We start from the raw sequence: 13,762 nt of genomic DNA, 5'->3' as shown, positions 1-13,762 counted from the left end.
TTCACAACCCAACCACCCAAGAACTCAAGAAAGTTTGTAGGAGCTGCGCGAAACTCTGGGACGGCTACAATGGGAACGGAGTTTTAAATTAGAAAATACTCCAAAATCAATATGCCCCCATTCACCCAAAACGAGAGAGAGAGAGAAAGAGAAAGAGAGAGAGAGAGAGAGAGTCAGAGGAGGGGGACAGTGAATGACAGCTTACGCTTATTATATAGAGCTTTAAGGGGAATCCTTTTGGACTATAGCTCTGTAAAGGGGCAACAAATATGTCATCTGATAAATACCAGAGCCTGTAATTGTATGGACTCTCTCTTTCTTCTGGAGGAGGAAAAATTGGAATCCCAATGTCCCAGTGGCTTCTTGTTCTTTCTTCAATTCAGGAGGAAATCTACAGCAGGCTATGTAGATAGCTTTTTTTCAAGCTGTCTTTGCAATCCCCATAGCCCAGTCCCAGAGTCAACTTGACTTTCCTTATTTACCAAGGGATAGGAGATTCACGTCACTCGGAACACTTCCACTTCTCTTGGAATCAATTAGTCTGCATCATTGACATCTCCTACTCCTTTATCTGAGTGGGGGCAAGAGGGAGCAAGGACACTTTTTTTCTGCACCCTTTTTTGGTCTCTAATTTTGAACTACATGCACACGTATGGTCTGCATGAATAATATGCACGCCAAATCATACTCACGGGCCTGAAGAGTGGAGAAAAGGAAGAAGGCACAGTACACATCAGTCCAAGCCCCCGGATCCCCTTACAATGCATCCTCACTATAAGCACACATTTTCCCCACTAGCAATGCAGGGTGAAAAGAATGCAATCACACAGTTGTAAAAAGTATAGACCCCAATTCTGTTTGCTCCATCACTGGCAAGGGGAGAAGCTTTACTTGAAGCAAGTGAAAACTCCTTACCTAATTCGCAGAGTCTACTAAGGTGGTGAGGGTTGCAGCAGACCAGCTCCGGGTTGTTTTTCCCGTAAGATTCACAGCAACACAACCTCTTGACTTCCGAGGAATGCCTGAGATCTGGCCACCTGAACACTTTGCACAACAACAAGGGGAGCGAGTAAGACGACGGCGGCGGCTGAGGCTGGGTAGGCTGAGTCTGGAGAGGGGACGCGGGAGGCCCCTGCCCCAGGGCCAGCCTGGAGTCCACTCTGCCAGGCAGGAGGAGGCAGGCGGTGCGGGTTCCCCCGCGGGACTCCACCGCCTGCAGCAACAACTCCAGCTGCCGTTCCTTCAGTTTCTTCAACACGGAGTGGGTTAGCGCCTTCAATTCAGCCTCCGAGCCCCCGGCAGCGCCGGCGCCCAAGGAGGAGTGGTGGTGATGGTGGTGGTGGTGACCTTTGGCACCTTTGACCGACTTGCCCAGGCAACAGCCACCCCTACCAGCGCCGCCTCCTCCTCCAGCCCCATGCGCCCGGCTGTCCGTCGCCCCTTCCCTCCTCGGCTCCCCTCCTCCTCCTCCGCCTCCGCCTCCTCCTGCGCCCTCCTCCTCGTCCTCCCCGCCGGGCGCACGGCTCCTCCAGAGACGCCGGACGAGCACCGATCGTTTGGTCCTGAACATGCGGGACGAGGAGGCGAGGAGAAAAGTCGTTTCCCGGCTAAGGAGCGAACATGACCTCCGCACACCATGAAGAATTTGGGCGCCGAGTTGGGGCAGCAGTCGCAGGCGGCAGCAGCAGCAGCAGCAGCAGCAGCAAGAGCCCGGGCAGGAGCGGCAGCGGCAGGAGGGACGCTCCGTAACATGCGCCAGTCTCTCGGAGCCCGGAGGGAGTGGGGGGGCTTGGGGGGGCCTGGCAGGGGAGGGACCGCTCCTCTCCGGCTTCCCCACCCCGCTCCACTGGCACCCAATTCAGGTCGTCTCGCCCAGCCCCGCCGAGGAAACAGACCGGGCTGACCAAGGGAAGATACAAAGGAAAAGGGAGAAAAAACGGGGATTCAGGAGAGGTAGTTCTTCCTTCTCTCCTCACTGCCCCCCAAACGCAGAACGAAGAGGAGTAGCTTTTGAATGTCAGCACCTCCAGCCTCAGTTCCTTACTGAGGCTAAGAACCTCAGGAAAAGGAAAATTTAAGGTTTTGTTTCTTTGATTGAATCAGGAGAAAATGCTCTTTTCCCCTTCTCTAAGCAACTTAATTTGGGGGTGAGGAGAAGCTGGCAATTAAAAAAAAAAAGGCAGGCACGCGATTTAATTTGTTTTTTTGCACTATATCCTTAGTAACCGGATCTCCACGAATTCCATCCACACGAAGGTTCGGGGGAGGGGAAGAAAGTGAATTTCACCCCGCATGAGGTGCCTGACGAAAAAATTATTTTTCAATTAAAAAGGGAGGGGAACCCAAATATTCTAAATAAAAATTTAAAACAATCACCACTGCAAGGCGCAGCCCCGGGGACGTCCGGTTGTGTCGGAGTTTTCAAAAAAGAGAAGAAAAAGGGCGACAAAACGTTTACAAAGTATCACAAAAAAAAATTTTGGTGGAAAAAAATGTATCCAAGAGTTAACATCCTTTTTTTTCTTCTAGGAGCTCGGTTCTTCTTCCTCTCCTTTTCTTCTGCCAAAGATATATACATATGTGTATATGTATCTTTTTTTAATCCAAAGGAAGCTTTGAATCGGCTTCTTCCACCATGCTCGTCTGATTATTATTTTAAGTGAGCCTCTCGTCTTTCCTCCTTCCTAACACCACCTCAGCGAAAGAAGAAAAAAAAAAAACAAAGAGCCACCCACTCTCCCCTCCAAAAAAAAACTGCACCAGCCTTCACTAGCTCTCCTGGTTTTTCCGAGGTGGATCTCCGAGGGATAGCCTTGCTTCCCCCGCCCCGACCCAGTCCCCACTTCCTCCAGGCCCCACGGCTGCAGGAGGGAGATGAGAGAAAAAACAGATCTGAGAGGGGGGGTGATGCCGAGGCTGACAGGAGGTGAGACTGGCGTCGGCTTCGCTCTCTAGCTCGCAGGCTGGCTGGCTCTCTCTAGCAAATGCTACTGCAACCGTGTCTTCCTCCTCTCAGGGTTGCTCCTCGCCCAGGCTCCTCGCCTCGGCTGCAGACACGCAAGCAAGCAGGAGGAGGAGGAGGAGAAGGAGGAGGAGAGAAGGAGAGGAGGAGGAAAGATCAAAAAAAAGCACGGCAGGCAGTCGCTTGTCTGGGCTCGGGGCTCCCTCGAGGGTGGCTGCTTACTTTCCGCCTCCTTCTCTTCTCTGGCCTCTCCGACTTTTATTTTCCTCTCAATGCGCCGGGCAGCAAGCAGCAAGAAAAAAAGCTTGGAATCCCTTCTTCTCTCCTATTTTCTCCTCCCTTTTTTTCCCCTCTTCTTCTGGGGAGGGAGGGGACCAGCAGGCTTTGCCTCGCAGGAGAAGGCAGAGGGGAATATTTTTTTAATGTGGGGTGTCCTTCTTCTTCTTAGTCTTTGCCTTTGGCTTCTGGAGCCGGGCTCCGGTGCTTTGCAATCCCGAGGGGAGGGGAAGACTCCGGGAAGCCGAGGAGGGCAGTGAGGGTTCCGAACAGCTTCTGCCTCCAGCCGGTATTGGCTCTCACCTCGCTCTACTCGCGGACCTAGCTCCCGTGTATGCATGTGTGTGTGTGTGTGTGTGTGTGTGTATGTATGTATGTGTGTCTGAAGCTCGCCGCCTGCTGCACACACACTCCCCTGCTTCTCTTCCTCCTCCTCCTCCCCCGCCCCTCCTCCTCCTCCTCCTCCTCCTCCTCCTTCCCCTACACCCCCCCTCCCACTTCGCCCTGGCTCTCTCTGCTTCGCTGATTCCACTGCGCAGTGGCGCGCCCGGCTCCGGCCTGGACACGTGACCGTCTAGACACCCTGTCGCTTTAAAAAAAAAAGCGATTGTGTTTCGCAAACAACAGATCGGGTTTCTAAAAGCTATTTCTTTTTCTTCTCCTTACCACCCTCCCCCCCCTGCTTTCCCTTCCTACTCCCTCCTCCTGAATTCTGGGGAGAGAGGGGGAGAGAGAAAGAGAAACTGAGAAGGAAGAGAAAGAGAGGAAGAAAAGAGGAGGTGGAGAGAGAAAAAAACACCTGATTCCCTATATATGTGCGTGCATGCGTATAGGTATCTATCTATATACATACATACACATATATAAAATCAGGTCGGCTGGAAGAGTTACAGCAAAGAGAAAATATTAAAAGCAAAACAAAAAAAAGGACTCAAGAATGGGTTTGCATCAGCAGACTAGTCTGGGTGTTCGTTGCCCCTGTACAGTACCCCTCCGGCCCAATCTTTCCTCTAAGCCCCCCTCCCCAACCCATTTCATTCATTTAAAGAGATGGAGAGTCCTGACCGTGAGATCTATTGGGTTTGTTGCCCAGCAGTCTCCGGAGGGAGGAGGGGGGAGCTCTGTCCTCTTTTAAGAAGTCATTTAAAACTAGACTGGACTGGAGCCCCAGGAAGTCTCCACTGGAGGGGAACGAGCAGAGCTCTGGCCTAGGGGTGGGGAGCCGGACGAGAATGTGACCTCAGTCTTCTTTCGGTCTCCTCCACGCTCTTGTTTCGGTAACTACATCGGAAGTGTGTATTGTGAACAGCTCTGGAATGTATTTAGGGTTGTGAAGTGTAAAGTGGGGCTTGTAGCGGATTTTGGCAACTCCCAACACGAAGAGGTGGGTGAATGGAGGGAGGCTGGATGTAGTGACCTGCAAATTTCTTATTTCGTAAGTAAATATGTAGACACAACATTCAACCCCCACGAACACAACGTAACCAAAGCTTGAATCGGCTGCCTTGAAATGTATGGCACTATAGGAGACATGCATATAGCAACATATGCCCTTAGTGACATGGATGGTGATGGTTTCTCTTAGATACTATGATGCTGAGGATCAGGAATTGTATCTTCTCCATACTTCTTCAGTAAGTCAACTAGCAGCATTTATTAAGCGCCTACGATATGCCAGACATTATACTAAGTGCTGCAGACACCGAAAACCTGGGGTGCTATCTACTCCTCCACCACCTAGACAGCCAGCCCTAATAAATGTGTAAGTTGGTGATGAGTGAGGAACTGAACATCCAGATGATTTCCCCCAACCCCCTACCCCCCCTTTTTGGACTGGACTTTTGATCTTATCTGGGTAGGGGCTTCCTGGAAGGAACTCCCACTTCCAAAGCAGGTCCGCACCTTCTCAGTAATTTAGAAAGTTGCCTGGGGCATTGAAAGGTTAAGTGATTTGCCCTGGGTCACATGGAATTCAGAGAATCTTAATAAAACATTTATACAGGAGTAATGTTCAATTCAACCAACATTTGCTCCTACTGCAGTTTCACGGGGCCCTTTAGTATACAAAGATAAATATTAAAATATTTTCTACCCTCCATGGGCTTGTATTCTAAAGGGGAAAAATAAGAAGAACATAGATAAGTAAATATTAAGTATAAAATTCAAAGGAATGTCTGGGTGTGGAGGTCTGCAAAAAGCTTGGGGAAGAGGATCTGAAAAGATTCTTTTGAGGAGGTGACAGTTGATATTTTCAAATTCATATACAAACATTAGTAATGTCTAGTATTTATTGATTTAAAAAACTAGCATGCTTGACATACATTGTTGACTTTAGACATATGTCTGACTTCATAACCCCATTTGAGGTTTTCTTGACAGAGATGCTAGAGTAGCTTGCCATTTTCTTTTCCAGTCCATTTTACAGTTGAGGAACTGAGGCCAACAGGGTTAAGTGACTTCCCCAGAGTTTCCCAGTTGGTAAGTACCAGATTTGAACTCATAAAAGATGAGTCTTCCTGAGTCCAAACCCAGTGCTCTATCCACTGCGCCACCTAGCTGCCTACTTGACATGTACAGGGAACAAATAGTAGTATGAGTTTTTAAAAAGTAAACATTCAAAATGGGGGGATTTCATGTGACTGAACAAGAAATGTTAACTTTAAGTTGTTATTAAAAAGCAAGAATTTTATATCTCCCTTACTAGACTGTTAACTGTTTGAGATTAAAGAGATTATCTCAGATATTTTAGTAACTTCAAATTGCCTTGCACATAGAAAGGTGGACAGAATTAGGTGTGAGTGAAAAAACTAAATAACTCAAACACATCCTTTTATGTTGTGTGATCATTCTCTAGCAGAGATCATCTAAATACATTTCTGGGAAGCTGTGCATAGGTACATCAGTCTATAGAATGCCTATATACCAATAGAGAACATGTTTCTCTCAGCTATGTGTTTCAATTAAACTTTTCATTGGAAATAGGAAAGGTGCTCTTTCATTGTGGAAAGAATCCTGGATCTGGAATCAAAACATGTGAATTTGAATCTCAGGTCTATGTAACTTTGCACAAGTCATTTCTTCTCTGGATCTTAATTTTCCCCATTGTAAATCCTTCTAACTCTAAGGTCTAATGAAGTAGCTTGGCACGTTTGGGGCAACTAGGTGGTGCAGTTGATAGAGTGTTGACCTGCAGTCAGAAAGACTCCTTATCTTCCTGAGATCAAATCTGACTTCAGACACTTAGAAGCAGTGTGACCCTGGGCTAGTCACTTAACCCTGTTTGTCTCAGTTTCCTCATCTATAAAACAAGCTCGGAAAGAAAATGGTACTCTAGTATCTTTACCACTCCAAATAGGGTCACAAAGAGTCAGCCACAACAAAGTATTATGAGTTTTAATCAGAAATATAGCTGTTACACACAGAAGAAATGGAGATGGGAAGGAAGAATCTGGACCTTGACAATTCAGAGTGTCAGTTTAGTTCCCTGCTCAGTATTTACAAGAGAATCTTTAAGCATTATGAAATAAAGACAGAAATACTGTTCTTGAGGGTTCAAAAAAAAAAAACCATGAAAAGGTGAACAGCAAAGAGAAGTCATAAGGGACTTACTAAAGTTGAACTGTTTACATTCCTACATGGAAAGACAATATTTGTAACTCTTGAAACATTTCAGTATCTGGGTACTGGGTGGGAGTACATACACACACATGCACACACGCACACATACATAGAGACAGAGTGCACAGAGTGAATTGAAGAGGATGGGATCATATCTTAAAAAAAAAATGAAATCAAGCAGTGAGAGAGAAATATTGGGAGGAGAAAGGGAGAAGTTGAATGGGGCAAATTATCTCTCATAAAAGAGGCAAGCAAAAGACTTATTAGTGGAGGGATAAAGAGGGGAGGCGAGAGAAAAACATGAGGTCTACTCTCATCACATTCCACGAAAGGAAAGAATAAAATGCACACTCATTTTGATAGGAAAACCTATCTCATAATACAGGAGAGTGGGGGACAGGGGCACAAGCAGGGTGGGGGGGAGGATGGAGGGGAGGGCATGAGGAGGAGAATGCAATCCGAGGTTGACACTCATGGGGAGGGAAAGGATCAAAAGAGAATAGAAGTAATGGGGGACAGGATAGGGTGGAGGGAAATATAGTTAGTCCTATACAACACAACTAGTACGGAAATCATTTGCAAAACTACACAGATTTGGCCTATATTGAATTGCCTGTCTTCCAAGGGGAAGGGGTGGAGAGGGAGGGAGCTAAAGAAGTTGGAACTCAAAGTGTTAGGATCAAAATGTAATGTTCTTACCACTGGGAAATAAGAAATACAGGTTAAGGGGTCAAGAAAGCTTTCTGGCCCTACAGGGCAAAAGAGAAGACGGAGACAAGGGCAGGGAGGGAGGATAGAGGAGAGAGCAGATTGGTCACAGGGGCAACTAGAATGCTTGGGTTTGGGGGGGAGGGGATAAAAGGGGAGAAAATTTGTAACCCAAAATTTTGTGAAAATAAATGTTAAAAGTTAAATAAAAAAAATAAATAAACAAACAAACAAACAAATAAATAAATAAATGACAGGCAGGCTCATCTTCCAAAGGCGGCCCACTATGGGAAAGAACACTCCATTTGGAGTCTACCTAATGAGCTATGATTTGGGCAAGTCACTTCACCTGTTTGGGGCTTGGTTTTCTCATCTATAAAATTAAGACATTGGACTAAATTATTCTGAGGTCTTTTCCCAGTTCTAACATTTTGTGAGACTAGCCTTCAGATGTTAAGATGGAATTGAATAAATAGAAAACAAAAGTCCTAGTGCTAATGTATTTCTTGGCTAACTTGAGAATCTGAACAAAAAAGTTTTCTTATTTCAAAAGCTTTGGAAAATTGTGTTAACTTTTCTCCTTCTAATAGAAATATAAGTAATACATACATACATAACACATATATGTCAGGCAAACTTAACAAATGTGACAAAAGTTTAATCTGGTGTCATCAAGGTGGCAGAGTTGAGAGTGCTAGAGTTCGATTCAGAACCAGCTGGATTCAAATTCTACCCCAAATAGCTGTGTAACCCTGGGCTAGTCATTTAAGCTCTCTCAGCCTTGATTTACTCATCTACAAAATAGGTATGATAACAGCACCTATTTTATAGGGTTGTGGTGAGGATCAAATGCTATATTATTATGTTGAGGGCATGACTAGATAGCACATAGGCATATGTGCCATTTGTTTGCATGTATGTGTATACATATACACACACACATATACATACACATACATACATATCCTATTCTCAAGGGGATTTTTGATTGGAGGGGAAGGAATTTTATTTCCCTGCCCTAAGGAACTCCTGATGAAGAAATTCTCACAACCAAAGCAAATTGACACCTGCCCTAAAATTTATTGTTTTCCAGAGTTGTCTGGGGGACTAAGAGGATAGGTAGCTTCCCTGGGGTCACACAGCCAGTGTGCATCACATATCAGGCATGGGACTTGAACATAGTTCTTGCTAAGGGATCATTTTTGGAGGGGTCACCTATGTGACACCACCTTTCTTTATTGTTTATACTGTTTTAATCCAGACTTTAGAGAGCTATTTCATTCTGGCCATTGCTTCTCCCTTTCCATTGAACTCACTGAACCAAAACTTTTCAAAGGAGCTGATTTATAGGGGCAAGCATCAATCTTTATTAATTCTTCATGCTTTTTACATCAATGACCCCTTATCTTGATATTAACAGCAAACCTTTTCCAATTCTCCCCATCTGTCCTCTCCTTCACGGTTCCTTTCGAAAAACTGCCAAGAAAAGCAAGAATCTCAAACCAGAATTTTGGACTACTTAGTGGCTCCCTCTTCCCCCATATTATGTAGCCCTTTGTATAAGAGGCCAATAACTAGATTAACAAATCTCAGCAAAGGCAAACAAAGACTTAGATAGTCGTGTGAATAGATTAGTGGTATTAAACATAAAACAAACAAGCAGTTTGAGTCTGAGACTACTGGGTAGGACGGGTCCCTACTGCAGAGGAGGGTCCCTTGCTGCTCTGTGGAAAGTTTCCTTTCCATTCTCTTTCACAAATATAAATGTGAGGGACATGTGTACCTTTCCTGCTTCCTCTGGGCCTTAAAAAGAGTTTAGAAATCCCCGCCCCCCCCCCAACTATTATGAATGAATTTGATTCTAATCAGTTGCTGGCAGGGAATATGGAATAAAATATCTCATTTGCAGTTGTTTATTTCCTGTTGTGGCTTCTATTTTCATCTTTTAGTCACTTTGGTGATAGTAATCAAACACTAATCATGGTACAGCCACAAGTCATGGAGACCAAAATAACTAGCAGCAGTTATGACAAACAAGGATGGAGTCATCTAAAGAAACTGGCTATTTAATCTCCTATAGTTGAAGAGCCTTGGACTAACCTAGGAAGAATTCGGGCAAATGTCCCATCCCAGCATTCATGAGCTAGCAAGCTTCTGGTTTTTAAGAGGGAAAGGGGAGCAACTTTGTCTGGTAACTGAGTCTCCCCCAAATCCTCCCCTTTAACATCAGCAGACCCTTAAAATTCCGTCCCAGACCCCACCTGAAGGTTTCAACAGAGTGCCCAGGAAGCCAAAAGGGACAGAAAATGGGATCCTGAAAAGCAATGGAGGAAATAGTGTAATGACAGATGATGTGTATATAGCAAAACTAATTTTGCATGTATTATCTCATTTGATGTCTTTGAGGTAGATACTATAGGTATTTTGCAGATGAGGAAACTGAGGATTAGAAAGGCTAAGTAATTTGCCCAAGATCACTTAGCTAGTAAGTGTCTGATACAATTTGATTTCAAGTCCAATGGTCCTTCTATGTCATGGTTACACAATTACTTAGTGTCAGAGGCAGAATTTTAATCCAAGTCTTTTCTAACTCTAACTCATTGTACTGCACAAAGAAAGAGTAAGGAGGGTTGAGACACAAACAAGTAAGAAGAATTTGGGACTACGGTTTCTGGCTAGATGGAAAAGAACCTTTTACAAAAAAAATCCTAAATAGAACCTGAAAATAAAATGTTAATAGCAATGACTAGGCATTAGAATTCCCGCTCTGCTTCCTTTGCAAAAAATAACTTCAAGAGAGAGTAAAAGGTAAGGTTCAGGGGTGGTATCAGCAACCAAGAAAAGGGGGAGAAAAAATTCTTCATTTTTAAAGATTTCAAAAATATTTTTAAGTTTAAATGGTTCAAAAAATGTTGTAAAATATCAACATTTCCTGCACAATCATTCATTGAAAATGTGTGAGTGAGCACTAAGCCATTTTAATCTGGCAATAATACAATTGAAAGAAATCATTTCAGGAAGGTAGGCAGCATTACTAAAACCAATGTGGCTCTCAACACTCCTTGGCTGTCTACTGAATAAGAGCTGAAAGGGAATGAAGATGTATTGAATTCATAATCAAAGAAAAACGCTCCGAACTCTGAGTCTTCAAGGACCCAGAGTCATCCAATACTTTTATTCTGCAGGTATAGAGTAAGTCAATAACCACAACTGAGTCCTGTTCACCAGAGCTCTGGCCTAGGCAGTTGGGGATGTGCCAAGGATATGAGGACGATAAAACCACAACAAAACTTGCTTTGTGAGTTAGTCATCTAGGAGCTCCTCTTCTGATGGAGGGAACCAGAAAAAATATACTTAAAAAAGAGAAAATTCAACACAATCTATCCATCCATTCACAAGCATTTATTAATCCTTGTGTCATGTACTAAAAAGTAAAAAATCGTCCCTGCGGTCCCTTCACCAAGGGCTTACATTCTATTATGAAAAACAGGTCTATACAATGTGCCTATAGACTGCAGTTGCTGAGTCATCTTTCAGTCATGTCCAGTGCTTTGTGACTCCTTTGGGGCTTTCTTAGCAAAGATACTGGAGTATTTGCCATTTCCTTTTCCTGCTCATTTTACAGATGAGGAAACTGAGGCAAACAGAGTTAAATGACTTGCCCAGGGTTATACAGCTAGTAAGTCCCTGGGATCATGTTTGAACTCAGGGTCAGTCTTTCTGATTTCAGGCCCAGCACTCTATCCACTGAGCCACCTTAGAAGAAAAGATTGGCGACTGGGAGAAAGAGAACAAATCGTTATAGGCCTAATGAAGGAGGTGGGCTAAGTCTTGAAGGAAGCCAGAGATTCTAACTAGCAGAGGCAAAGGAGAACAAACTGTGGATGGAGGGAAAACCAGTGCAAAGTTCATTGAGAAGATCTGTGACTTAATGAATAAATGGCTGAACGAATGAATGAAAAAAAATGTATTAGGAACTATGCTAAGCACTGGATACATAATAGAAAGTTGGAAACAGTTTCTATTCTCAAGTAGCTCAAACTCTAACTGGGGCAGGATGACAGCATGTATTCCAAAGCGAATGGAAAGGTCCCGTAATTCTTAAGGTGGAGTGGCAAAAGAGATGGTAACAATATATTTTTTATTTAAATTTTATTTTTATTTTGAACTTAAATACCAAAAACAGACCTTTCTTTATATACAGCAAAAGACAAAGAAAGAATTATATAGGAAACCATAAATCTACTTTTTATAGATTTATTTTTAAACTATGTAATGCATTCCAGTATTTTCAAAACTGTCCTGCTTATCTGTGCTTCCTTCTGAATTCGCTTCTGTTCTCCCCTGTACATTTTTAAAAAATGTTTCAAAAGCCCTTTTTTTCTTGGTCATCATGTGGCTAATACCTATACTCCTCAAACACTCTCCCCACTCCCACCCCTAAAAAACAGAAAGAAAAAGAAACTCATTTTAAAAGATAAACAGAGTCTCATAAAATAGATCCACACAATGTCCCTGTCCAAAAATGAATGTCTCTGCACTCTGAGCCCATCAGTTCTCTGTCAGGAGCTAGGCAGAGTGTTTCATAACAGGTTCTCTAGAGACACTAGTTAGTCATTACATTGGTCAGAGTTCTGAAGTCTTTTTTTGTAACTTAATTTAATTCTGTCAATGAACAAAAATATATATTTTTTTTATCCCTTCTACCTCCCATTGGAAAAAAAAATAAAGAAAACACTTATAACAAATATACACAATCAAACAAAACAAATCCCCTCATTGGCCAAGTCCAGATGTAGACATAGATATATAACTGTATACACATATATATACATACATATACACACATGCATATATATGTGTGTATGTATGTATGTATATACACATATATGTCACAACTTACACCCTGAATTCATCTCCTCCCTGTCTAGAGAATAGCATGCTTAATTATCAGTCCTCTCAAGTCCTGTTTTGTCATTGTTCTCATTAGAGTTTTTAAATCTTTCAAACTTATTTTTCTTTACAAAGTTGTTGTCCCTTTATAAACTGTTCTTTGTTGTTATCCAAGATTCTCTGAAATTATCTCTTTTGTCATTTCTTAGGTCACAATATTATAACATTACATTCATATTCCATAGTTTGCTCAGCCTGGGCAAAAGTCAGTGAACAGTCATCTCTTTCAAACCAAAAAAGGAAAGGAGTAAACTTTGATTGGGGAATTAACCTTATTTAATGTCATTTCCACTGATAATATCATGTGTGTTTATGATGATGAACCATTTGAAAATGGTGTGCTTTTTGGTAGTAAGAACTTTTTTTCTGGGGAGAAAGTTGACCTTATCAGCTCCCAGGGGTTCAATTATCATCTCTAGACAGATAATTCCCAGTTCCATATATCCAGTCCTAATTTTTCTCTCTGGAATGCCAGTCCAACATTAGTGCATAGTCTCAAATTGAATGTTCTGTAGTCACCTCAAACTCAATATATCCAAAACAGAACTCATTATATTTCCCCCCAAACCTACTTCTCTTCCATATTTCAGTATTACTGTTAGAAACACCACAATCTTTCCAGTGACCCAAGTTAGGAATTTCAGCATCATCAACTTCTCATTATCACTTATCCCATATATCTAATCAGTTGTCAAATCTTGTTATTTCTTTCTCCATAGCATCTCTTCCATAAATTAAAATAATAAAAACAGTAATGGCAACTATCATTTTTATAGCTCTTAATATGTGTCAGGAGTGCTAAGCACTTCACAAACATTTCATTTTATCCTCATTTATATGTCCCCTTCTGTCTAGTCACAGAAGCATAGACCTCCTTTAGGCCCTCATCACCTCTTGCTTTACCATTGCAATAGCCTTCTAATTGGTCTCCCTGCCTTAAGTTTCTTCTCACTCAAGTCCATCCTACACGTAATTGCCAAAGTGATTTTCTTTAGCCATAGCTTTGACCATTTCATCCCTTCATACTCAACAAACTCCAATTTGATCTTATGTCTCAGATCAACTATAAACTCCTCTTTAAAGTTCTTAACAACCTGGCTCCTTCCCATCTTTCCTACCTTCTTTATTTATAACTTCCCTCCACCTAGTGTATCCTCCAAACATACTAACCCACTTGTTCCTGACATGTAATATCTCCATCCTTCTACTTGCCACCCACCCTCATCTTTTGTGCCATAAGTGCTC

General features: G+C 42.8%; 1 protein-coding gene across 2 annotated transcripts in view; it reads right to left on the bottom strand.

Moving 5' to 3' along the window:
* The window catches only part of SMAD7 (SMAD family member 7), a 34,587-nt gene extending 30,922 nt beyond the window's left edge, over positions 1-3,665 (bottom strand). Inside the window, exon 1 of one of the 2 annotated variants that reach the window (XM_072605144.1) lies at positions 916-3,665. In XM_072605144.1, the coding sequence (XP_072461245.1) occupies positions 916-1,570 (655 nt within the window). In that variant the 5' untranslated portion in view covers positions 1,571-3,665. The remainder of the gene's footprint in view (positions 1-915) is intronic. The other variant, XM_072605143.1, reaches the window with a different exon arrangement.
* Positions 3,666-13,762: the final 10,097 nt, after the last annotated feature.

The sequence above is a fragment of the Notamacropus eugenii genome, chromosome 4 (genome assembly GCF_028372415.1).
Source record: "Notamacropus eugenii isolate mMacEug1 chromosome 4, mMacEug1.pri_v2, whole genome shotgun sequence".
Classification (NCBI taxonomy): Eukaryota; Metazoa; Chordata; class Mammalia; order Diprotodontia; family Macropodidae; genus Notamacropus; species Notamacropus eugenii.
This window is presented reverse-complemented; position numbering and strand designations above follow the sequence as displayed.